Below are 25396 nucleotides of genomic sequence, written 5' to 3'. Positions count from 1 at the left end.
TACTTTTAAATCTGTAACAAAAATCTAAAATATAACTTTGAAGAAAAACCAGCAATCCTCCTACATATGGGCAGCATTTTCTAGATTTTAAACTATGTAAATCAGACTAACAGAATTGTTATGCTGGCTTGCTTTCTGGCTGCCTTTGTTTTACATGGTACTTCAAATATAATTATTCATTTGTACTAGTAGCAACTGTAAAGACCAACAACCAGAGCTCTTTACAAAGTACATACAAACCCAAATCTCTCTGGCAATGAACAACCTGAAATGCAACTCAGCAAGACATTTGGAGGACCTATTCCCGTGCTTAGTTTAGATGCATGACAAAACATTGCAAAAATGGATGACTAAAAAAAAATTTTGCGCACAGAAGCTGGAGGCAGATAAAAAACAAGGAGCCTAGCTCAGAAACAGAGCTGATATGTATTTTATTCTCTTTTGTAACAAGCAAGTATAGTATGAATTATCTAATTAGCATTGTAACAAGTTTTTACTGTGAAACAAAAGCTATTTCTTTTATAAATGTTACAGACATTAGTCAGCACTCTGTGTTCCCTCACAAACAGCAATACCCTGGGGCTGAAGAGGATATTAACTGGATATTAACTGGAAAGACCAGCAAAAGGACTTGACAACTAGCAGAAGTATTTATGGCCAGAAACTGGCTCTGGCCTCTAAACCATCTTAACACTGTGTTACCTATCCAATACTCTTCACTCTTAGGATATGTGAAGCTTAATTGCTGCTTGTCAGCTGAAGTCTTGAAGTAACATTTGCACATCGGTCATTTTAACCATAAAGAAAAATGTAGATTAGCAAATCAGCATTGTTATCTGAAGAAACCAGCCACAAAATATAGAAGAGATTACATAATGACCCCCAAAAACATGAATTCAATTCTCTGTAAGCAGGTTCCATAAGAACTAGCAGGGGAAAAAAAGAGAAAGTCAAACTTGACAACCATTAAAGCAGAACTACTTACGTTCTACAATGCTAAGCTCAGTTACACACTGGGAAATAAACTAAGTCATATCACATAGAGAGATGGCTGAGATATTTCACCGCTGCTTCCAATTTTTTTCTTTTTTTTTTTTTAAATAAGACTAACATTTTGGAAGTTGTGTATTTATCAGAATGCTACATGTGTTTTTCCTCAACCAATTTGTTAAACTCATTCAGCCAGAAACACACATATTCAAATTCCTAGCTTACTCCAAGGTTTTCCTGTGACTGAATTAATTACTTTTGTGTCTTCTATGTCTTCGGAAGCAGGAATAACTCCAAGAGCTTGTAGTATACCCACAACTTTAAACAAAACTAAAGAAGCACTAATGTATTTGTGGGGGAAGATGGAGAAAGCTAGCAATAATTAATTAATTCAAAATAATTAATGTGTATATACCCAACTTCAATACTCACTTCCCTCAAAAGGCAGGAAGTAGGCAGAAAATGAATGTCCAGGCAGGAAAGTAAATTTCTACTTTACCCTTTACACAGCCTACAGTAAATTACTGTGTAGTTAAGTTCAGCTTCCACATGGAAGAACATGCACATATAAGCTTTAACTGTGCATGAACAGGAAGAACCACAACACAAGGATTTAAGCCCTCACAAACCATTTTCCCATCTGCAAGACTGCTGAGATCTGTTACCACAAATGGAATAACAACCACAGCAAGATTTTGACACATCATTACTTAGCAAGATTTGTTTTCGCAAGCATACCAGAAGGGTATTTAAAAACTACCCCTTTTTCCCTCTGACCCTACCTCAGCAACCTGCAACAAGTCATTTACTCTATAAAGAAGCATATAAAGGAAGCAAAGAAGTCCACTTCACCAATCTAGCAACCCAATGAAAAGTAGGCAGAACAAAAATCTTGCACGCAATTTGAAAATCGGCTCATCCTGCACTGCTCAAAGCAATTGCATTAACCAGGACTATACGACATTTCCCTCTTGTATTTAAAGGGGAGGAACGTCTCCCCAGTACACTGCTCCTTCACTTCCCAGCTTTAATTGTTTCCATTAACATTTTTACTTGCTTATAACATTCTGAAGGCAATATACTATATGGCTTACTGGGGAAAAAATGTTCGTTATTTGTTCCTAGTATCAGTCACTTAGCTTTTAAGACTTATCCCTATCTAGGCACTTTTCATCCAAGGAACTTAAAGGTCCACTGAACATTGCAAGCAAACCACTATTATTTATGAGTGACAGAGTGATGAAACAGAAGGTAAGTGACCTGACTAGAGACACAGATCACCACAATGCAGAAGCATGAAGATAAAGAGGAGTCAGGATTCCCAGTCCTCTGAGACACCCTGCAAGGCAAGTATTCTCATCAACACCCTTGCTCCTATTTCACCTTCCAAATTCCCTTTTTTTTTGTTCCCTTCTTAGTTTTGGGCTTTATTCTCAGCAGAGTTGCTCTCCTGCCAGTCCTGGCTGTACTGCTGCAAGGGGTTCTTCCTTCCTAGGTGCAGGACTTTGCTGTGTTTCATAAGGTTCTTATTAGCCCACCCTTCCAGCCTGTTTAAGTCCCTCTGTATGGCAGTCCTGCCCTCAAGTGTATCAGCTGGTCTCTCCAATTTGGTGTTTTCTGCAGGCAAGAGTGAACTCCATCACCTCCTCCAGATCACTGCTAAAGACACTAAACAGACCATAGTATAGACTCCTCCAGTACCCCAGCTTGTCAGTTGACTCCATGTAGAGTATGACCAGATTTTTACCCACCTGGTTGTCCACCCATCTAGACTGTAACATCCCAACTTGGATACAAGCATACTGTGGGAGACCATATCGAAAGCCTTGCTAAAGTCAAGGCAAATGACCATTACTGCTCTCCCTTTATTCACAAACCTATCCTGGAAAGTATTCAGGCTGGTCAAGGCTGGTCAGAAGTGATTTAGCCTTGGCAAATCCATGCTGACTGTTCCCATTCCCCCTGTTCTCCTTCATGTACCCAAAAACATGTTCCAAGAGGAGTCACTCCATGTTTTTTCCAAGGAGTCCAGTGGAGCTGAGCAGTCTATGGCTTCCTAGATCATCCTTGTGGCAGATGGGTGCAATGTTTGCCTTCCATTGCGGTGGACTTTCCATGCTCTCTGTGACCTTTCAAAGGTAAGAAAACAGCCTTGCAGAGATGTCAGGCAGCTTTCTCAGCATCCTAGATGGAGCCCATCTGGCCCTATGGACTTGTATAGGTCAAGATCTCCCAACTGATCCCTGACTCGATCTTCATCCACTGCTGGTATTCTCCTCCCTGAACCTTTCCTGAGTATAGAGATCTGAGAGACCTTATTAGTAAACACTGAAACAAAGAAGGTACTGAGCACCTCAGCCTTACCTATGTTACTCCAGCCATGTTACTAAATCACTCACACCATTCAGCAACAGGATCACTTTTTCCTTCTTCAGTCTTTCACTGCTAACAAAGTCATAACAGCTCTTCTTGTTGACCCTGATCCCTTGCAAGCATCAACTCCAGGTGAGCTTTGGCTTTCCAAAAACCATCCCTACATGCCTGGCCAGTGTTTGTGGATTCTTCCTTTGTACCCCACACCTCCCATATATGGCACTAGGACTAGGGTGCAGCCATGAGTTCCCTGTAAAGACAAGACAGTCTCCTGACAGATCTACCTGCATTCCTGGACTGTTCTTGCATTTGGAAGACACTGTTCTTAATGAACTGCCAACCTTAATGAACTCCCTTATTCTTCAGAGCTGCCCCCCAGGGATTCTACCCCTACCTATTTCCCACATAACTCCCAAGGTCTGCTCTCACTGCCTTCCTCACACTTCTCAGGATTTTGAGAAGTATTTCCAGTATTACACAGGCACAAAACCCAGCACTGCCACTGGTTATTACAAGATTCAGTATAGTGCACACTTCAGAACTGATCAGACAGACAAGAGTTAATTATCTCACAATTCTTGTTGCTAGAGTAACAGCATTACTTTTCTATTTATTTGTATCATCTGTTCCAGGAAAAGACACCAAGGCAGTCTTCTATCTGAAGAAGTTCACAGTATGATGAGCAAACCATCTAGATTAATTCTGGATGCACTGGAACTAGTATTAAATTTATTATAGCCCAACATAAAGGAATTTGGAACTCCTCTCTCCTGCCTTTCACCTGTTCGCTAGGGAGTGAGGGGAATTATTTGGAAATGGTAATTAAAGAAGCTTGTGAGAGCTTCTAAGACAGAACCAATGAAAAGTGAGGGAACAGAGATAATACAGGGTTAGACTAATAGAAGTGTTTGCTGATTTCTTCATTTTACTGAATCATTGCAATAAAAATTAACTGGCAGCTCATTCTAGGGTGGAAGCAAGGGATGATAATCCTGCAGAAGACATCAAGAAGGCAGAAACTAGACAACAAACTTGTTATTCCCCTGCTCCACTACAGTACATTTACTCTGCCAAATAGAAAGATGTTAAAGCCTTTACAGTCAGCTGCATATACCTCTTTCTATCAACCACAAATTAAATACTCGGTTTCACACATATACTTGAATCACTTAACTTTTGGGGAAAGTTTGAAATTCTTGCTACGGGAAAGGATTAGCACTTTTGAATTCAACTAACAGATCAAAAAGCACAGTCCCTCTGTATTAATTATGCAGATTTTTTAAAAGATGTCAGGAACATAAAGCTACAGCTATTTTGCAAGGAAATCCAGACAGGGCTTCCCTGAATACAGGTTTTCATTCACCCAACGCAAATTTTTATTCAGTAGAATCTGACCTTCAGCACAACACCATCTGACGGTGATGGCTCAAGACCCAGAGTCCCTGGAATGGAAGCAAGTTTTCTATTTGTGTATGACTCAGCATGGACCTCACCCCAGGGAGCTAAAAAAAGAACACACCCTGTGGAAAGAGTATCAACTCTACCATTTGACCAAGGATCACAGCAGTGCTTCCTCCAGTTTGACACACACCTGAACAGCAAAATCCAACACCTAATATTTGACAGACCCTCCACCCAGAAAATCCCCACCAAATTACTGCCTTCCCTCTATCTTTTAAGATTTTGATGACTAACATATTGCTAAAGATGTAATAAAGATTAATCTTACTTTAGACACAGCAAACACTCTCTGATAACTTAACTAGTTATAATGCAGACCCTGAAACTGGCACAACTGTTAAGCCTACAGGCCTTGGGAGTAAAGAGATTACTAGGCTTCCGTTCCCACACATCACTTACTATCGGCATGTTTTCTCCCACTTAGAAGGTGAGAAGGGAGAGTTGCTCTTCATGTGAGAGAGCAGCTGGAATGCACAGAGCTCTGCCTGGGGGTGGACAATGAGCCAGTCAGGAGTTCATGGATTAGACACAGAGGGCAGACCAACATGGATGACAGTCTAGTGGATGTCTGCTGTAGACAGCCTTATCAGGAGGAAGTACACAAGGCTTTCTTCAGACAACTGGAAGCAGCCTGACAATCCTTATAGAAGTGACTGAGGAGCCAAGGAGGGGAGGTGCTCTCTGCTGGACCTCATACTTAAAAACAAGAAATAACTGGTCAGGGATGTGAAGACTGGGGTGCAAACTTAGCTTCAGTAACCATAAGATAGTGGAGTTTGGGAATCCTAGGAGGAAGGAAAAAAGCAAACAGCAGAATCGCAGCCCTGGACCTCAGGAGAGCGGTCTGTGACCTGTTCAGAGATCTGCTTAGAAGAATCCTGTGGCATATGGTCCTGAAGAGAAGAGAGGTCCAGGTGAGCTTGTTGATTTTTCAAGTATCACCTCCTCCAAGATAAACAAGAAAAGAAGCAGAGGTCGACCAAAGAGCTCCTGACAAAACTCAGACATAAAAAGGAAATATACAGGAGATAGCATCTGGAAGAAATACAGAGATACTGTGTGAGTGTGCAGGTATGGAGTTAGGAAAGCCAAAGCCCACCCAGAGCTAAAGCTGGTGAGGCACATGAATGGCAACAAGGAGAACTTCTGTGGGTGCATCTGAATGGGAATGGGGACCTGGTCATAAAGGACCAGGAGAAGATCAAGGGACTGAATGCCTTCTTTGCCTTGATGTTTACTGGTAAGATCAGTCTTCAAAACAAATTTCAAATTAAATCAGACATCAAAACCAGGTATTATTGTATCTACAGTATATATTTAAAAGAACATTTCTGCTAAATCAGAATACAGGGTACTGATAAGAATATTCTTAGTTGGAGCAGAGACAGTGGTCAGTAGGAACTTCTTCCGCATACCAGGTTTCTACAGTTTATTTAAAGAAGGTGGACAAGCCAGAAATGCACAAATAACAGTCAAATTCATAGTTTCTACTTCAGAGAAGCAGTAACTGCTGCTTACTCTACATGAACATGCTTTATTTTTCCATATCAGTTATATACTCTTTGAATAGAATGTAAAAGAATGTATGATTACAGGTTAATATACTGATGTCACAGACTAGATCAGCAAAGTCGCCACCACAGTCCATTGTGTTTTCATGACCCTCAGACAACTGTTCTCCTAGCCAAAACCTTTATAGTAGAGAGTAGTAATGCACAATTCAACAATTTGTCTACTTACTTATATAACAAGAACAAAAATACCTATTAACTTCCTAATGTGTATACAAAACCAGGAAGACTTGTACCCATTACTGTCACAGGACTGAGTAAGCTACGCTAATAGGAGGACAGGAAGTGAGGTTTGATAGAATCTGCTAGATGTCTCCTTTACAAAAACAACTCTTTAGACAGTTCAATTTGCATGGTACCTATACACCCATATGCAGAGAGTATTAAGTTACTCTTACTTTTTTCCCCATGTGGAAAGTACATGTTTAAAGCTCCCAGGCTGCATCACTCAAACTCTGCTCAGGAACCATTCTGCCTTTACTTGGTTTTATTTCCCCTTGAGAATTTTGTCATGCAAGTGGGGAAAATTTTGTTCTAATTTTGACCTATAGCCTGTGCCTTACCAGTACTATTTCTTGCACTTAAGAAGTGTACTAAGATTGTAAGTCACCATCTTTACCTCATCTTTACTTTTCCATTGAAGGAGAGACGCATTACTGTATTGTGTTTCTTACGCAGAATTTATTTTTCAAGAAATCAAACAGAGTTTCAAATGGCAAAACAGCCAGAGAAGCAGAGCTACAAAACGAAAGAATTTTCTATCATCCTCCAACAGCTGTTAGGGATGCCCCTCAATATATGCAGAATAATAGTATTAAATGGGTTACATCAAGTTAGTGTACTCATTCTCATTTTATAGATCTTACAGTTTTCACTACAAAAAACGCCACAGGTTATTGGTTATTACAGTAAGACAGTTACTGCCCTAGTTAACAGCCCACTGCCTACAGCATGTACTAGGCCTTCTACAGCTTATGTACTATTTTAAGTTACAGGTGATAAGGTATAGACATGCCATGGAACCCTAACTCTGTATTTCTCCATTTCTACTCAGATTCTTTATCTCAGTCTTGAAGATATATAATACCTTAAGCATAGTAACAAATGCTCTTACGTTTGTGTACTTACACCAATACTGATAAATATTTTAATAATAATGAATTCTCTTCTTCATAAGAACTGAAACGTGAAACTTACTGCAAAATTGACCTCTGAAAATAACTCAAAGATTACAGTTATGTGTGTTTTGAAATGTCAGTGCAGCAACAGCTGTCAGTTAAGAAACTTAAACCTCAAACAGCTCTACTCCAATGCAGAGAAGCCTTTACCACTACTAAATAGACACTCTTAACTCTGTTACAACATTCCCAGATGCTTGACTGGTAAATCTCAGTCTTAAGAGGCTTATTGTCCCTTATCTGGTGAAATTTAGCAGGTAGAACAACAGCTTCAAAGGAAGGAAATACAGAATAATTCAAGAAAATTCAGTGATATAAGCAAACTCTTAGGTAAGAGGCATCAAAATGTTTCAGTGATCCTACAATACTGGAAGAAGGGCCTCAACTGACCATATAGCAACTGTAACAGGTTTCCAACTAAACCAGCAACTGGCCTTTTTTGACATACTGATCAGCATGCTCAAGTTTTATGAATAAATGTGTTGACCTCTTATTTTGGTTGGGTTTTGCTTTTTGTTTGATTGGTTTGTTTGGGGTTTTTTCCCTTATTATCCAAAAGAATGAACGACCTAATTTTGAGTTTCAGTTCCTACAAAGAATGAAGTAAATATCTTCTCACAGTTAAGTTGCTATGGAAATAGTATTTCACAACTGGACCTCTGTTGGAACAAAATGTAGAAACAACTCCAAAAAATAAGCTCTTATTTCTGAGAATCAGCTGCTTAAAGACACGTGGACTAAGGATGAGGCTCAGACAACTTTTGGGGGACTAGTCCAAAACTTGTACATCCATAAATTGGAACATCTAACTTCCTAGTGATACGACAGACAGCCTCCCAGTTTTTATGTGCCCTCAAATAATTATGACTGGTATCTATCAACCTGATTAAACTTGTGAAATTATATCTGCAGATTAATATATCCGTTAGAATTTGACATTCTTTCAAAAAAACCTCGTTAACACCTACACTCCTCTTCTGTCTGTAAATTTGACATTCTTTCAAAAAAACCTCGTTAACACCTACACTCCTCTTCTGTCTGTAAATTTGAGGGACATGCATTTTTTAAACAGAAAACTGATGCAAAGGGAAAAACGGTATCTATGGTGTACTTGTTCCTGATGTATATAGTCTGTGCCTCTAAAAGAACATTAATAGATGGATAAATTTGCCACCATATTTCCTTCAAGACATAGAAAGTCTGCTTTTTTGCCTTGAATGACCACTCAAATTCTTCATGGCTGGAATTGACAGATTATGAGCAAACTTTCAAGACTGTTACACCTTTAATTCCCCTAGTGCAGCCCTTCATACCTCCAATGCTCTCCCCCCCATCATTTTTGGGGGAGAGACTGTTATGCATGGAAATTCTACCTTCCACATGCAGAAGAGGGGAAGGAGGTTATTAAAGAAGAAATAAAGCACTTGTTTAAAGTCACATTGGCCACTAAAGAATTCTTCTAATCCAATGATATTATTGACTAATCGATCTTGAGTTTGCACTCCATCCATTAAGAAATAGAACTAGTATGGCATGTATTTTTAAAGAGAGGATGCAACTGTCAGGTCCCTTCAAAATAAGTCTTTCTGTACATAATAAACAAGACTTTCATCTTCTTTAAAACCAGTCAATAGTTTTATCATTATAACAAGAACTTGAACTGCAAGGGTTGCACATAAGATGAAAAACTGCAGTCTGGAGAAACTGCTGGTTATCTTAGGGAAACAAGGAAAACCAGAATTTACAGCTGGTTATCTTAGGGAAACAAGGAAAACTAGAATTTACAGCTGTCCTGGATGTAAAAAAGGTTCTCAACTACTGAAAGACTTGGATAGATCAGATGCACTTTTCAGGAATCGAGTAATTCCTCTTCCTCGCGTGGTACTTGTTCCATAAAGGGAAGTCTTCACACCACATGGAGAATCACCTATTGAATTAAATACAGTTTGCAAATACAGTTTGCAAATCAAATTAGCCTTTAAAGCCTGCATAAACTAATGGAATTGTTCTTCATATGCTGTGGAGCTGAACCTATTCAATAGCTCTAATACAAAAAGTCAGAGACCGGGGTTGTGTCCTCTATAAACACCAAGACCATAAGATCTCATGATTTATAACTGAAACAGTTTTGGAGTTTAATTCAGCATGTATTTTATATGCAAGAAAATAAGCTGCAAACTCAGAATTCTTACAGTTATTTGTCTTGCAAACTTGATTCTGCTCCTCTGAAGATTAGCTATGAACTGCCTAGATGAATTGAGCTCACATGCCTTCTATTAAAAAAAAATTTCGTCTCCAAAATGACAACTTTAAATAAGCAGTCTTTTTAAACTGAGTTATAACAGAATACTTGCAACAAGTACCAGCTGAGTCTGCACATATAATGACTTAAGAGCAAGGAGAGTATTTTAAAGATGGCCCTGCCTCAAAGCACCTAAGCATATGAGAACGGACTTGATGTGGAAGAAAAATAAGGGGGCATAAATCAGAGAGCAACATTTATACGAAAAACTAAATTTTGAGAGACCTTTTTGACTGCAAGACTGTGTCCAGTAAGAAAAGGGCAGCTCTATGTTTCAGAAATTCAGTGAAAACCATAGGCAGGAATAAGCGCAGCTCATACAGAGTTATTTAAGCTTTATGCCACTGACAGGCAACACCTAAGCCCAGAAATTTGAAAAAGCAGCAATTGGATTAAGTTTAAATACCTCTTTCCCCTTACAAATGTAGAATTTTCAAACTCACAATTAGAAGGGGCAAATTCTTGATCCTGACTTGGAGAAGCAAGATGTCTGTCACATCCAGAACTCTCAGCCTTCATTTTCTGTACGAAGAAATAAACATTCAAAATAATACATGTGTCTTCTAAAATACAGTATACACAACTATCCATGAAACCTACGAATTATGGTCAGAAATCAGAAGAAATGACCCAGCTAGTGATTATTTTTCTTTCATCAGTTTGCCCAATATATATATCACAAAAGACAGCACCCAGAAAGAAAACAACTAGCTTGAAATTGGCAAGTTTGAACACTTGAGTTAACTAGAAATAAAACAGGATACCAATTTAAAGCATCTGACCTGAAAACGTCTAGCATCCAGTATCACCATCTTCGTATTTGTGCTTTCACCATAATCAGAGTCTTGAAGAGGTAGGTGAGCTGCTGTCAGTGAGACTCCATACACATTAGCTAAAGATTTACTGATGCAATAACTTGACCAAGAAGAAAAGAAAACAATGAAAGTTTGGCTAAGAGGTCTGTAATGCTTACGTATGGAAGCATAGCATTTTTAGTTCTTCAACTGGCAAACAAAAGCCACCACAGACTGAGATGCACAGAGCAGATGACAGAGGGCAGAAGGACATTATTGCAGCAGCTAGTCACCCTGCATCCTTCCAAGACCACCAGCCTATTCTACAACTACACATGAAATTAAAACAACTGCTTCCCCACACTGTCAAATGCAGCCACTTAGAAGTGTGAAAAGCAACATTTTTTTTTTTTGCAAGGCATAGCGGTACGTAACGAGGTTTTTTTAAATGAAAGACTACTCATTATTCTCTCTCTCAAAGTACTACTACTACTGACTGGCATTTCCTTGTTTCCCAACTATTTACTCTCCCTCTCCCCACACCAAAAAGATTACAGAACCTTACGCATCTACATTACATGTAAGGCAGTATAAAAGTTTCCAAAGTAGAGATATAAAAGAATACACTGAAAACTTCTCACCAAATACAGGTATACTAAACCTCTGAAGAAAAACAGTGAATTCTAATGTAATTAACACTTCTCTCAACTCTCCAATAGTAAGTGGAGGTAGTGAAAGAATGACTACAGAGTGATGGACCTTACTATCACAGAAATTCAGAAATTACATTACATTTAAGTGCTAAGACTTACAGCATACTGCTAAGCCTTATAAACAACAATGAAAGTTACAAATAGAACAAAATCTTGGGGTTGGAGGGAATAAATAAAACTCAAGATCTAGAACTCCACTGCTCCAGGCAGTCAGAGAAGCCAGAGCCAAAAGCATGCATCTAACAAAATAAAAAGTCATCATACTGGAGATAACTCCTTAGCAATACTCACGCAATTTTCTTACAGGATGCCAAAGCACAGCAGAGTATATCATTCTCTTCATGCCACTTGCACCTACATGAAATGAAGTTCAGGCTTATTTCAGAAGCATCTACCTCGTTAATCAACATGAATAGTTTGTCTGGTCAGAAGGAACAGGAAAAAATATTAAATATGTTATCTTTTTGTCTCAGTGACCATATAGTACCTTTAAACTTTCACAGAGGACCAGCATTCAATAACTAAGCTCTAAGTGGTTTATGCAGAGTTAAAAGGCATGCTGAGTTAACGGGCAACCTGCTTCATGCTGAGGTGGGGGGTAAGGGAGAAAAGAGAACCCTGAGAGACAAATGGAATTTAAAGGTAACAATTTGAAGTTTCCCACTAATGTGAAATAGTTCCTCTTAGTATAAGCTTCCTGCTTTCTAAATGTGTGTTTTAAAGTACATTTTTCCATTCTTGTTAAGGTCTCCCTCTAGTGTGAAGATACTCATGGAAATGGAAAACTGCCTGACTATAAAAAGATAAAGTGACACTGATTATCCCTATGGATCTTAAAATCCATACTGTAAGCAGACTTCCAAAAATAGTCTTTTTTTAAAGAAAAGTTCTACTAAAATTTAAGATCAAATTATTGGTTCTTACTTAAAACAGTAGCAGAGGAAAAGTTAAAGTATATTTCTAAGTTAACTGTGTCATCACTAAATATTCCTCTGCAACACCACAAGCTACCTACCAGTTCTTTGTACAAACATGGAAGAAACTGAAAGCAGGAAAAGCTTTACCGTTCAAGACACATAGGGCGAAAAAAAAAAGGGAAAAAATCCTACAAAGTAAATAGAATTCCAGATGTGTAATAAAGAGCATTCATTCTGGAAGAAAAAAGATAGGATCTAGCTTAACGCTTATGCTTGAGAATTTGATTTACACCACTGGCAAACATACCTTGTCCCTCATCACAGTAGCAGCATGAGGCATTTGATGTACAGCAACAGCCAGGTCCCATCCAAATTACACTTCTAAGAGAGTCTGAATCTTCTCACTTCTATGATTTCCAGTTAAATACCACAATATATTTTATTCCCATTTTTTAACCCCTCCTTTAAATTAGGCCTCAGACTCAACATTAAAAAGCCATCTATCTTTTCACTTCTTTTGAGAAAGTATTTTTCATTTCCAGTTGTACTCATGATGTGACAAGAAGCATTTCCAATTAGAAGGCTGGCAGAACATTCTACCCTAGCAGCATACAGGCTGTATGTAGGGTACCAAGATATGTCAGGCTAATACACGTTTCCACAAAGAAGAACCCATCATACCTGGTATTACTGGAGAAATCCCACAGGAAGACATCCAGTTCTCTACACACCCAAGTCTTGGATGGCTCCTTTTGGTATTTCTTCCGGTACAGTTCTATTACCAGGTCTTCTACAGCAAGAAGCTCCAGATGGCTCTCAATGCCTATAGCTCAGAGAAAATCCAGGTCAGGAGAACAAAAGAGTCAATGGATATTCTGCTCAGCTCACTTCTCAGTCAGTCCCTGTTCATTGCCCAGCCTCTTACCAGAGCATCAAAGCTCTTGTAAACTTTAACAAGTTATTCCATCAGTGGTTTTAACAAAACCTGGCTTCCTAGCAAAGTGGGTCATCCTATATATATGTAATTTCCTCCACCTTAGTCAGTAATTATGTATCCTACTTACAGGCCACCTCTCTTCAGAAGCTGTTAGTTTTCCCATGTGTTACCATATGCTCACCTTCACAGTAATGTCACTGCCTCTAGTGCTACTTTAACTGGCTGAGCAAGAAACAGAGTATGTTGTTCTACAGATGTGCTCATTAGCCAGATAGCTGATCATGCTGCTGTTTTACTGTCACAGATGGGGAGGGAAAAGAAGAGGGAGAAGCACGCAAAGTAGTTCCAGCTATCACTACCAGCTTTTATGAAAGCTTTGAGACCCTAAGGTTTTCAGACAAATGCAGCTGTCCATGATTTCATAACCCTTCTTTCTTGGGAGGAGGGGAAAAAAGGCCAAAAATGATTCATTTCCCACCTGTTATGCTAGCCATTCGATTGAGACACCAGTTAATTCGGAATCTGTCAGTAGACTAGAGGAAAGAAAATTTCAGTCACATTGAAGAAGTACAGTATATAATTCTGACATCTACAGGACTTCTGACTACGTCTGAAAAAGTAATCTCCAAAACAAAATTCAATGTTTGTGGGACTGAATGTATACTCTTCCTGCAAATTATCTTGAAGAGGAACCAAATGCCACGGAGGCTTTCCAACCAAACTCCAGGAGAAATTTTGGAGTAATGTTTGGGGACAGGTTAAAGGTTAACCCATACTACAGGTATCTCCATTAAGTGCTCTGAGATTTTTTTCATGCATATTTCTTCAGAGCCCTATAATTATGGATAGAGCCCAAGATTTTGACCCTCCCTGCCTTTTTAAGGATTAACATTAGGCTCGAATGGAACCAAAACATAATATAGCTGTCATGAAGCTTAAATGCCTCTGAATCCTAACATTGTTTTGCTCATTGGCAAACTAAACTTGAGAAAAAATTAAGATGTACGGCATTCTCATGGGGAAAGAGTCATAAAAACATCCCTTAGAAAAGCAGGATTGTGTGACTATTTTTCAGCACAATCAATTTAAAGTCAATCTTGAAAGCCCTTAAGTCAAAATGTCAGAGACCAGTGAAATGTTCATCAGTAGACTAGAGCCAGAAGTGCAAGCTGAAAATAAGAAGGCAGAAAATTAGGTCTCTGCTTTGTAAAAAGGTTAGCTTCTAGGGGCCATTTCTTCCTGCATGGAACCGGGAAACTTTGGAAAAAGTGTCTTTTCCCACTTATTTGCACACTGATTAGGTTTTAGAGTGAAGTGTCTCTTTAGTCATCCCACAGAAGTGAAATTAGAGGTTTTGATTTAGAGCATCTTACTTTGACCTTGACCATACCCTGCAGTAAAAGTGAGGCCGAACACCTCTGGCTGGCTGGGCAAACTCAAGAAGTTCCCGTAGGACAACTGCGTAACAAGTACGTGAAAGATCAAATCCAGATATAGGGATCTTATGAGTGGCATCACCTAATGAAGCAGGGGGGCAGAAAAAAACCACACAAGTTATGAGAAGTCCTGCTTCCTTAAATAATACAGTTCCCCTCTCCTTTGTATCTTTTTATATACATAAATGTATACACACAAACACACATATCTCCTCTTCTCTGCAGGCAGTGTCTGTGATTAAGCTATCAAAACCTTGCTTCCATCAGCAGAGGGCTGGCGGGTCTGGGCTGTGCACAAACACATACACACTTACCCCTTTTAAAAGGCTATTATCCACGTATTTGACATAGGAAAACATGGGCCAAGTTTGTTCCCTCTGTACACAAGGGGAGGAAGTGTCCTAACAAACAAAGTGCAATCTATAAACACTACTTAAGAGTCACAAGGGAAACAAGGCAGGCCAAGCCAGACACAACAATGGTATAAATACTTTAACTTTGTTGATATATGTAAAGCTGCAAAACACTTACAACTTTTAAATACAAACTAGTATCTTTAAGTTACCCTGTTATGAATTAGCAGTTCATGCTGAAGATATACACAAGGACTATCAAGGGAAGAACACTCTGCTCAGATGGGCTTGAAAGCATTTAAAGCCATAAAAAGTTGTCCCATTTAAGAATAACACACTGCAGTTGTTATTGAATTAAAATAGGAAGACAGAATACAAAATAACTCTGCCACTGACAAAACCATTTTGGGTGAAGTGCTCTGCCATTTGTGGGTACAAGAAACATAAAAGGTTACTGCGACAAGCTGCTCTGTCACTTCTTTCCCTTCAAAACTTGACGAGTTCCCAGAAGGAGAAACTGTAGACTTACAAAACGCTTGGATACAGATCAGCTAAGCCGAGTCTAGAACTGTATACTTTTGCATACCATTCTTTTTCTCCATTGATACTCACTAGCAGCCTGGCAGTGGTACCGAAAACCACGTGGTGGTAGTTCTGCAGAAGAGCATGGGAAATGGGAGAAAAAGAGCAATCATCATCCAACATCCACAATGATAGATCCTTAACTCTCAACTATACACCATAGTTTCATATACAGAAAGGAACAGCTTCATCTTCCTTTGTGGCCTTGTACAAGTGCCACAAGTATTTTTGAAAAAGTTATTTTCAATGTGCATTTTAAAAAACAAAGTATATTGTACAGTGTGCATGTTTAGGTCCAATCAAGACAAACCTTAATTGGCATGAAATATAAAGCACAAACATCTTAAGGTCCTCCTGGATTTGTTCTACCCTCTTTGAAGCTTCATGCAGTTCTGATGCTTAAGTCCATCTCTTCAGAAACAATCAGCACTGCTCCAATGTTTTAAGTAGTCCAACCATTTATAGTCAAAGAAATAAACTTGTCTTAATACCAGAAATCTAATCTGGGCAGCAGTAACACTAGAAAGCCTCCCACTCACCCCAAAGCAAGATGAACTACTTCTTGTCTCCCTTCCTTGGAACTCACCTGGATCTATGAAGTGATGGAAATCAGCCATTATGCCATCCTGTAAGGAGTACTTGACACACCCAATCTCACAAGGAAGGAAGCGCTGTTCACAGTTGGACGGCAGCTTGCCATGGCTGTAAATGTTCAGGAAGTAGAAGATGTCTACAACCACAGCTAAAAGAAAAAAAAAATTTCAAAAGAGTCACCAGAGGTTACAGCAAGGCATCCTTGCCTCACCTCATCCATTGAAAGCTTTGGTGCACTTTATCTTATCAGTGAGTAAAGTAGGGTAATGACCAGGTAAAACACACAGGCCTTTCTCTGTATCTGAGATGACAAGGTAACTAATACTTATGCAAGAGTCAGGCATATCAGTAGTCCTGGTACACCTTACATAGATGCTACTGTGTGCAGAGATCAGGGCAAAAAAAGTCTCAAAATAAAAGCAATTTAAAAAAAAAAAATCAAATCCCAAACCCACAAGAATGCTAAGAGGCCTGGAATCCAACAGGAACTACTATTCCTTTTTATGATAGGTCTCTTCACCTGTTAGGAAAATAAGGTTAGGAAAAAAAAAAAATCAGTAACTGCAAAGCAGCCTCACAGGCTCAATTCAGTAACTTACACAAGTTAAATGAGCTGGTAATAATCTTCTGGGGTAAGAGTAGATGAGAAGTCTGCTAATTAAAAGGATTGCTTCTCCTCCGCTAAATGAGCTCCCAAAGAAGGCAGCAAGAATACCCAAGGCAAGTGTTAAGAAATAAATTTATAGTTTACTAATTTAAAAAGTACCCAATTATAAAAAATATTTCACAATACATTTTAATCCTTCTCTTCGTGAATGTCACATAACATTCTCACTGAAGTTTAAGGTAGCTATTTAATCCTTACTCTTAAGTTCTGCCCCTCAAAAAAAAAATCCTACTTGTTCTACTAAATAAAAGAGATGTATAACTGTTTTTACACAGAAATGATGGCGTATGCCAGACTTTATGGCATTTAACACCAGCTGCCCTAAGCTTGAATGCTGGTGCTCTCTTACATGGGTCTTAAACTCTACAAGCTGCGGGGGGTCATAGGAAAGATACGTCTCCTACCTGAGTTTGAACTGCGCTCCTTATGAAAAAATGGATAAAGCTCCAGGGAACAATACAGGACTTTTACTGAGAAATATTAAGGAGCAGCATCAAAAAAATGCATCTCAGTTATCCCTTATCATTATCCTTCAGTTTAAAGATCAATTGTTTCAGCTCAAGCCACCATGACCAACCTGATCAAATCTGCATCACAATGACAGGGGACCATGACCTCTGGCAGGGAAGACGCTAACAGGTATTGCACTTTATATGGAGTTACTCTTTCCTGCCCCTCCATAACCATGACAACATGAAAATAGTTCAAGATACTTGTTAGTTAAAAGGCTTGAGCTGAAACGTAACTACACAGAAGATACAGCTAATATTAACTGGCTGCTTGACTTATCTTGTAAGCACTACCATTTATCATTTTTCAGAATAATATAATATTCATGGGGCAAAAATTACAGATGTGTTCATTCAATTCTAATCAAAACATCCATTTGAAGAGGGGGTACAGATAAGAGAGGTTTAGTTTTCAAGAGTTCTTTCAATATGGAAGCAAGCCAGGCTGTTATAAAAGCACTGACAAAGTACATATCCCCTCTTTTATTCTCCCAAAGAGTCCAGGTCATGGTTTTATTTAACACCTCTACCATACAAATTTTGGACTTTGATATCTAACAACTCTTCACCCTTTAAAATTGGTGCAAGTATTCTTCTATGCTGAACTTGGATTAGGCCTTGTAAATCATAAATGTAGGAGTTGAAGAATTACCTTTTTCTTAAAAACCTTGAAATAATTGTAAAGAAACTATTAGTGGCTATACTCTATTAGTGGCTATGCTCCCATCAAGCTAAAAAACAGAGGATAGAATTATTGGGGGGGGGGCGGGACGGACGGACACGACACGGGACACATTTGCACTGACTTCCCTCTGTACTACAAAAGACCTTTTTACAGCAGTAGACCATTAGTTGACAACAAAGAAACAGTTGACACAGATGGCTATTAGCAAACTGTAAACAGGCTTTGTATAGGTACCATTGAGAATATCTATAAAGGGCAAGCTTTTATCTCGCAGGATCAACTGCTTTAAGATTACTATACCTTGGTCATTCTTCCAAGACATAGCAGAGGCATCTGGAAGAGAAGTAACACTGGGCATCTTTGTGGTCAGACAAGCAGGAACTGGATGAGCCAGATTACATGTCTGGAAAAGATGAGAAAGTTAAAAGAAAATCAAGAGAGTCTTGATTTTGGATCTTGGACCCCAATAAAGTCCTTCACATCCTTCTATTAGGGGAACATATGACATCCACTAACAGTTATGGTTAGGTGGAACAAGTCTGCAGTTTATTTACAAGTGCCTGCGTACTTGCAGACCTGGAAGGCAAGATTTCTCTTCTAACAAAAAGAGAGATAGGTTTCTTAGTATATTAGTCAACTCACTACAACTGGAAAGAACTAGAGCTAAATTTACAAAATGTAATTAAAAAAATAAAAAATATTATTTTGTTAGGTTCAACCATTTGTCACAGGCGAGGAACTTCTCAAATTGGAATTTCAAAAAACTTTTTCCATAAACTTTATGAAAAAGTTTGGCACATGCATTAGTTGCCTTTGACTAGGAATGGAATTCATGAAAAGCTGATAAAGCCTCAAGGAAGTCATCAGATGGCTGTGGCCCAGAGCAAGTAAGAGGGGCGCGTATGCCCTTTAAGCACTGCAAATCCATGCATGAACAATGACCTTTTAAGAGGACAGGAAGGGAAACCTGGCAGGCTTACAGAATTCAATCATTCAAGACCCAAACTGAAAATAACATCCATATCCAGGTACACTAATTCCAGATGACTATCTTAGCCAAAGGTCGTTGATTATCAGTTTGAACTATTTAAACTAAAATGAGGAATTATTCCCATCCAAGTAAGCTTAGGTCATCTCCCAAAGATGACCAAGACCTTTCACCACACAAAATAACTGTGGTTGTCTGTGTACAGGGTTGTGATTAATAAAATGATATCACATATAATGTCATACATACACACTTCCCTATTTCCACAGGCAGGCAGTAAGGATGATGTTCTTTATTTTGATAAGGCAATTATTCCTTTACCTGATTACAGCTTTCTAAAATGCTGCTGCTTGTGGAAGGAAATACAGAAGCCCCCATTTATGACTTAGTTGTCATTTCATGTAGCTCTCCATTATATACGAAAATGGAGCTTCATTAATTACATACAGCTAGCCTGCTAAATAACACAATGATGATTACGATTTAAAACCTCTTTCCCATACAGGCAAGTCCGCAAAATCAGAAAACATTGCCTAACATCTCTCTACTAGTCTGATTTGACTGAATTAACTAACCTAGATTTACCAGTCACTCCAAACTACGATTATCCTGTCATTCTCCCTAGCATCATGTAAGTGTTTTAAAGTCCTAAAATTTACCCTCACCAGTAATTTGTAGTTCATAGTCAGTATCTAGTAATATGGGATAAAGAAGTAAATGGAGTATTATCCATTTACTCAATCAGGCTCTTTGCTTTGACACACAAATTTTTTACACTGCCAACCAAGACTGGAATAAAATAAGCTTTCTGACACCTCACATAATTTAAACTCCGAAGCAAACTATGCTTCGGGGAACTGCTGGGAGAGGGAGAAAGACAGACAGAAGGGGAAAAAAAAAAAAGGGGGATGGACACACACCACCACCCCCTTTTCATGACAGTAAACAGTAGAAGGGATCTGTTTAGCACTATTTCTGACCACAATCACATTCAGCTTAACATAACTGCTTACTTTTACATTATGGGATTTCGTCCTCCACCATTACTATTCTCTCCGTAATCAAACCAATCTAAAAATAATGGCAAGGTATAATTATTCTTTTTGTGTGTAGGTTGCAACATTTCATTGACCTGAGCCACCATGCAGCCACTTGAGAATGCCAAATCAGCTGCGTGTAAGATGTGGTTTCAGGCCATCAGACAAGAACCACCTAAATTAAGGACATCCACAAAGCAAAAGCAACATGAACCTATGACCAGAAGTCATACCAATATATGTAGTATTACAGTAATAGTAATAATATAGTAGTATTATAAATAAAAAAAATTGTAGGTCAGTCACTGCAAAATATTGTTAAATATAAAACTAACTTGTCAGAGAACCACGTTTTACTTGGTAAATGAGCCCAAAGGAACAAGCTGTACTGGTTTAAAATGGTATAGAATATCCTCACCTTCAAATCAAACGGTTTTCTGCATAACCTTCATAACAGTACAGACTACTACAGCAGCCATAACCTACAGAGGTTGGAAGCTATGGAGGGCAGGTGATCTTCCATAGCATCATAGCTGACCAAACTCCAACACCACTTACTCCCCCTCTTATTTAGCTACATTGAAGGGTGTTCCTTTCTCAGCATTTACCTCTTTCACAGTCTTCTGAGAGCATTTCTTTTCATTCCACTTACGAGACTTCTCTGTATATGCCATCTTTTCTTCCTTAGTCAGCAACTCGAAGGAAAGCGAATTGTTAAAATAAGGTTTTTACTGCTTCCTTCTAGTAGTCCCACAAACCAACAAACTCCATGTATGAAATTAATTGTGCATTTCCAAAGTACATTACTAACGCTTGGCAAGAACTGCCAACTGCTAACATTGACTCAAACATTTCCAGTAGCTTTCTCCCTAACGAAGCCATAAGCTTTGATGCAAAACACCTAGCGAGCACATGCTTTTGAAGCATCTTCAGACTAGGACGAACTAACACCGCCCCACCACAAACAAGAGGTCTTCTGAAACTACTCTTGCCAGCCAGGGATGCCGCTACCCCCTTGCAGCTGAGGGGAGGAGGATGTAGCTTGTGCTTCTTAGCTAGAGCCAGCTGAGGCCACACAAGATGCCCAGTTGAACCGCTAAGCATAGGGCAGCTGAGCCGCCAGCTAGTTTACCATCCAAGAAAGGCCACGCTGCCATTTTGTCCCCCACGCAACCTGCACAGGGGCACCACACAGGTCCGCCTGATGGGTGGAGGTTCCCCACCAGCAAGAGGCAGGTGCGCTGCTATGAAACCCATGGCCCCGAGACACTGCGGCTGGAGCAGGACCGCGCCGCGGGCCTCCCCCCCACCGCTAAGCTGCCTTAACCCGTGTCGTGTCCCCCCCCCGCAGGAGGCCGGAGAGGCGAGGGGCGGCCGGGGGGAGAAGGCCCTTCCCCTCACCGCCCACGCCTGGGAGCAGTAGGGGACAGCGTCGACCACGCAGGTCACGGGCAGCCCGCGCCGCTGCAGCTCGGGCAGCTGGTCGCGCACGAAGAAGTAGTAGGGGCTGCGGGAGGCCTTGCGGTGCGCCATGGCGGCCGCCGACCTCGCCTGGCCTCAGGCTCTCCCCGCCACGCCGCAGCGGCGCTGAGCGCGGGTGGCTGACAGGGCGGCCCCGGGGCTGGGTGGCAGCCCGCCGGGCCGGGCCGGGGCTCCCTGAGGAACTGCTGGCGGGGCGGGGCGGGGCGGGGCGGGGCAGGGCACGCATGCGCCCGCCCTCAGCTTGTGGCGGCAAGGAGGCGGTGACCGTTACAGGTAACGGCCGCCCGCGGGCTGGGCGGTCCTCGCCCTGTCCACACCTGGGGTTTTAACCGTCACCTCAGGATGGGCCTTGAGGAGAGTGTGGCAGGGTTGTTTGTTGTTTGGGGTTTTTTTATGTTCTGTGGGGGCTGAAGAATAAGAAATACCCAATGGGAGCGATAGCTTGCACCAAATTCTCATAGACGTTCAAAATGCAGGCTCCCCACCCTCACAAAATGGCAATATACTGATTTTTGAAAAGAAAAGGGTCATACTCCTCCATATCCTCTCACTCTGAATAATGTTATATGCTAAATTTAGTGAAATCCTTACAAAAAGTTGCTACATTCATTTATGCAAATAGATATGTTCATATGTATAAACAAAAAAAAAAAAAGGAGAAGAAGAGACCAACTGGAATTCCATATCCAAAATTCATCTACCGGTACGTGGGACTCCTGAACGTATTCAGAGATCATCACTTATTACTGGTTGCAGCTACTTCATCGAGACCCAAACAGGCGTCCTACTGCATCTCACTGTAGGGCTGGGCACTGGTGGGCAGGGTGCCTGCCCTGCAGCCTGCATGACCCCTCTCGGCTCCCGCCTTTCCTCTCCTTCTGGAGCAGCCTGGCTCCTGCTGATCCCTGACAGCGAGCTCATGAGGAGCTGGTACTCCGTGAGACAAGGTGATCATGGTCATGTACCTAACTCTTGACTTCCAGTAGTGCTCAAAGTGCTATGAGGAGCTGGGGTCCTAGGTGAGAATAGGGGGTGACAGATAACGGGGGTAGGGGCCCAGGAGATGCAGGAAGGAGTGGGGGAAGACATGAAGACCAACTTCAGTTAAGAGCCCTGGGTTTGGTTTTGGGATATCTGGTAGAAAAGTGGGAGAGGTGAGAGGGCATGCATGTACTTGAGAAGGCAGACTTGCTTATTAAAAATAATTTGGGAGCTCACGTTATACAAAACTGAGGCTGCTGCCCAGGCTCTCTTTTTGTAGTTTTGGGTTGTTTTTTGTTGGGTTTTTTTTTCCCCTTTCATCTATCTCATTGATAAAATTGACACTTCCTTCACTGAAAGTTTGCATAATGAGTCACAGTTCAGATAAGATAAAGGCTGGAAATAATCTGATCTGCATCATCTTGATGAGTTGCTTTCCCCCTTCAGCTTTCTATTGATCTCTCTCAAAAAACAGGCATCCTACTGCATCCTCACTGGCCATAGTAAAAAAAGGAAATTAGCGGAGCAATGACCACGACTGGCTTTAAAACAAAGTTTAATCAGTTTACAGAAGGAATTGTGAAATCTGGTTGCCTGCAACAAAGGACCCTATGTTTGACCCGAGGCAGGGTTACTGAAGTGGCAGTGTTGGCAAAGGTCCTGATAAAATTCTGGCCAGGTTTTGCTTGTCCCAGGTGTGTGATGTCTCCCACATTCCTCACTGTTCCCCTTGTCTTTTGAGGGATCTCCTTCAGCATGTGGTTGCAGATCCTGTGTAGTGCAGCGGAACAAGAGCTAACACACTGCTTCTCACGCAGCCGTCTTCCATGGAGTTACCCAGACAATCTCAATAAAAATGAATGGTGTAGCCCTGACTTGGAAGATTCTTTCCAATCCTCTACCCCAGAGTCCTCTTGAATTTACTGTAAACCTAGAAATGAGGATTAAAATGGCGATGAAACACCTCCAAGCATTTCCAAACCACTGGAAAACTCTGCCTCTTTCCCTCAGACTAGCTGCCTTTTTCATCTTCTGGTTAGGTGATGTAAGTCTATTTAGCTCCAAAGGAGGTAGCTGTTGTTTAGGCTTAAACCTTTGGCTTAGCTGATTATGTTTGTCACTGCTGGAACTGCTGGCAGGTAAGGTCAGATCAGATTGCTCTTGCATCTCATGTGATGGTGGCTGGTTTCTCTGAGGGTTAAAAAATGCTGACGCAGTTTAGTCTTCCGGAGGCTATTCTGTCTTGCTCAAATCCAGTGAAACAGTTTGGTTTATGTTTGTAAACCACTCACTGAATTTGCTGTTAAACATACAGGAGGAGCCAATCACATTGTTAAAAACATATAAAATCGTGATGTAAACTCAATGAGAACAGGTGAGCATTTTTAAATTCACTGTTGTGGAAAATAATTTATATTCTGGTCTAGTTCCTGATACATTAATGCTAAATCTCTGAGGAGAGACTGCAAGAAATAACTTGTAAATACAAACTTCTGCACAGAGTCTAGTTTTTCAGGCAGAAAGGCCAGTATTTACTGTTATATTACTGTAAGAGTTGTTGCCAGGAGTGCATCTGTGCATATGTGTTTTACTTTCCTTCACACCGTGTACTTTTCTCTTGTGTGCAGCTTTGGGACCCACCCTTTAGCAGCCCTTCCTTTTAAAGAAATTCAGATAATGCGTGCATCAACTGTTTGAAAAACACAGACTCCAATAATAGCTCTCCTAGGGCTAGAGGTGTGGTTGGAAAATAAAATTCATAAGCAGTGGAGAGAGAAAGGATTTTCCTATGTGGGGTGCGGGCAGAGAAAAAACAGGGAACAGATCATGTTCAGAGCACCGGGTCATCAGTATTCTTCCCTAGGGCCCTGAGGAGAGCTCAGTGCCTCTGAAGTAACTCGTGTTTTAACTCTTTGATTGTCTGCTGTTTAACTTAGCTGGCAAAGGAGTTCTCTGGACCATTTACACTGTAAATAACGTTTGTAAATAACTTCTATAGCTCTGGGGCCATTCCAGCGGATAAAAGCAAATGTTGTGTCTGTAGTTTTTTTTTTTTTCCAAGCACTTAATTCAATTAACTGACTTGATATGCCAACACTTAACTCCTAGGTACCTGGCCTTGGAAACCCAGCTCCAGAATTAGGGGCCTGCGCTTTCCCATCGATCCATGGAGTTTGTCAGAAACCTCAAAATAGGATCTATGTACCCTAATACTACATAGAGAGAAAAACTATCTGGAGCTTTTCTGCCAGTAATGTATTTTCATCCATTCAGGATTCATGGCTATAATCTTTCCGAGGTATGTCTTACAGCTGTTCATCAGAAAGAATGAGCGAAGTTATTCTAAAAAACATGGCAGTGACTGCATCTGCTGCTACCCACTTACCTGCTGGCCTGGGGCTACAGCACTTTCCCACAAAGTGAAATATTTGGTGTTTATTTTAGAGGAATCAGGCCAGATCCATCAGCCCAAGAGAGGTGAGGCTGATGTAGGTCCACACTTCCAGGTCCAAGCAAAGCGAGGTTGAGCATGTATTCCCAGTCTAACATGCCAGCTCCTCCTGTGGTGTTGCCATTAGAGATGCACCATCTGCTCCCCCCTCCCCGGTTCTCAGGGCACATCACCTTCTCGCCAGCTAGTCCAGCTTGATCGTTACTAATGCTGGCACACGCACTCACACACTCGCTCCCCCTGGCACCACTGACGCAGGGGCTTCTGACCCCTGGTCCACTCCAGTGGACAGCACTTCCTGTCACTCACTCAGGTCTCTCCAACTGCTGGCACCCAGGCACACAGTGCTTGCGGTCCCAGCCCAGCTTCTGGCACCCAGACCCTCACTCACTCC

The 25396-nt window shown here is 40.7% G+C and overlaps 1 protein-coding gene across 1 annotated transcript; it reads right to left on the bottom strand.

Annotated features, from left to right (window-relative positions):
• Positions 1-9384: 9384 nt before the first annotated feature.
• Positions 9385-21620, bottom strand: MAEL (maelstrom spermatogenic transposon silencer). Its single transcript, XM_059824651.1, has 12 exons — positions 21489-21620; positions 20696-20782; positions 18363-18465; positions 16194-16349; positions 15638-15679; positions 14627-14754; positions 13715-13769; positions 12981-13122; positions 11674-11736; positions 10658-10790; positions 10319-10397; positions 9385-9500 (listed from the first exon to the last, which is right to left on the bottom strand). The coding sequence occupies exons 1-12, from the start codon at positions 21618-21620 to the stop codon at positions 9385-9387; spliced, it is 1236 nt and encodes a 411-aa protein (XP_059680634.1).
• Between the last annotated feature and the right edge of the window lie 3776 nt (positions 21621-25396).

The sequence above is a fragment of the Gavia stellata genome, chromosome 1 (assembly GCF_030936135.1).
Source record: "Gavia stellata isolate bGavSte3 chromosome 1, bGavSte3.hap2, whole genome shotgun sequence".
NCBI lineage: Eukaryota > Metazoa > Chordata > Aves > Gaviiformes > Gaviidae > Gavia > Gavia stellata.
Note: the sequence above shows the minus strand (reverse complement) of the source record. Positions and strands in the feature narration are given on the sequence as shown.

What these genes read in the sequence shown, in the direction of transcription:
- MAEL (XM_059824651.1), bottom strand. Translation starts at nt 21,620, where the DNA reads ATGGCGCACCGCAAGGCCTCCCGCAGCCCCTACTACTTCTTCGTGCGC. An exon ending in GTCTTGGAAGAATGACCAAG is followed by an intron (nt 16,350 to 18,362) that starts GTATAGTAATCT and finishes TTTTTCTTTTAG; the next exon opens with CTGTGGTTGTAGACATCTTC. An exon ending in TGGATGCTAGACGTTTTCAG is followed by an intron (nt 10,398 to 10,657) that starts GTCAGATGCTTT and finishes TTCTTCGTACAG; the next exon opens with AAAATGAAGGCTGAGAGTTC.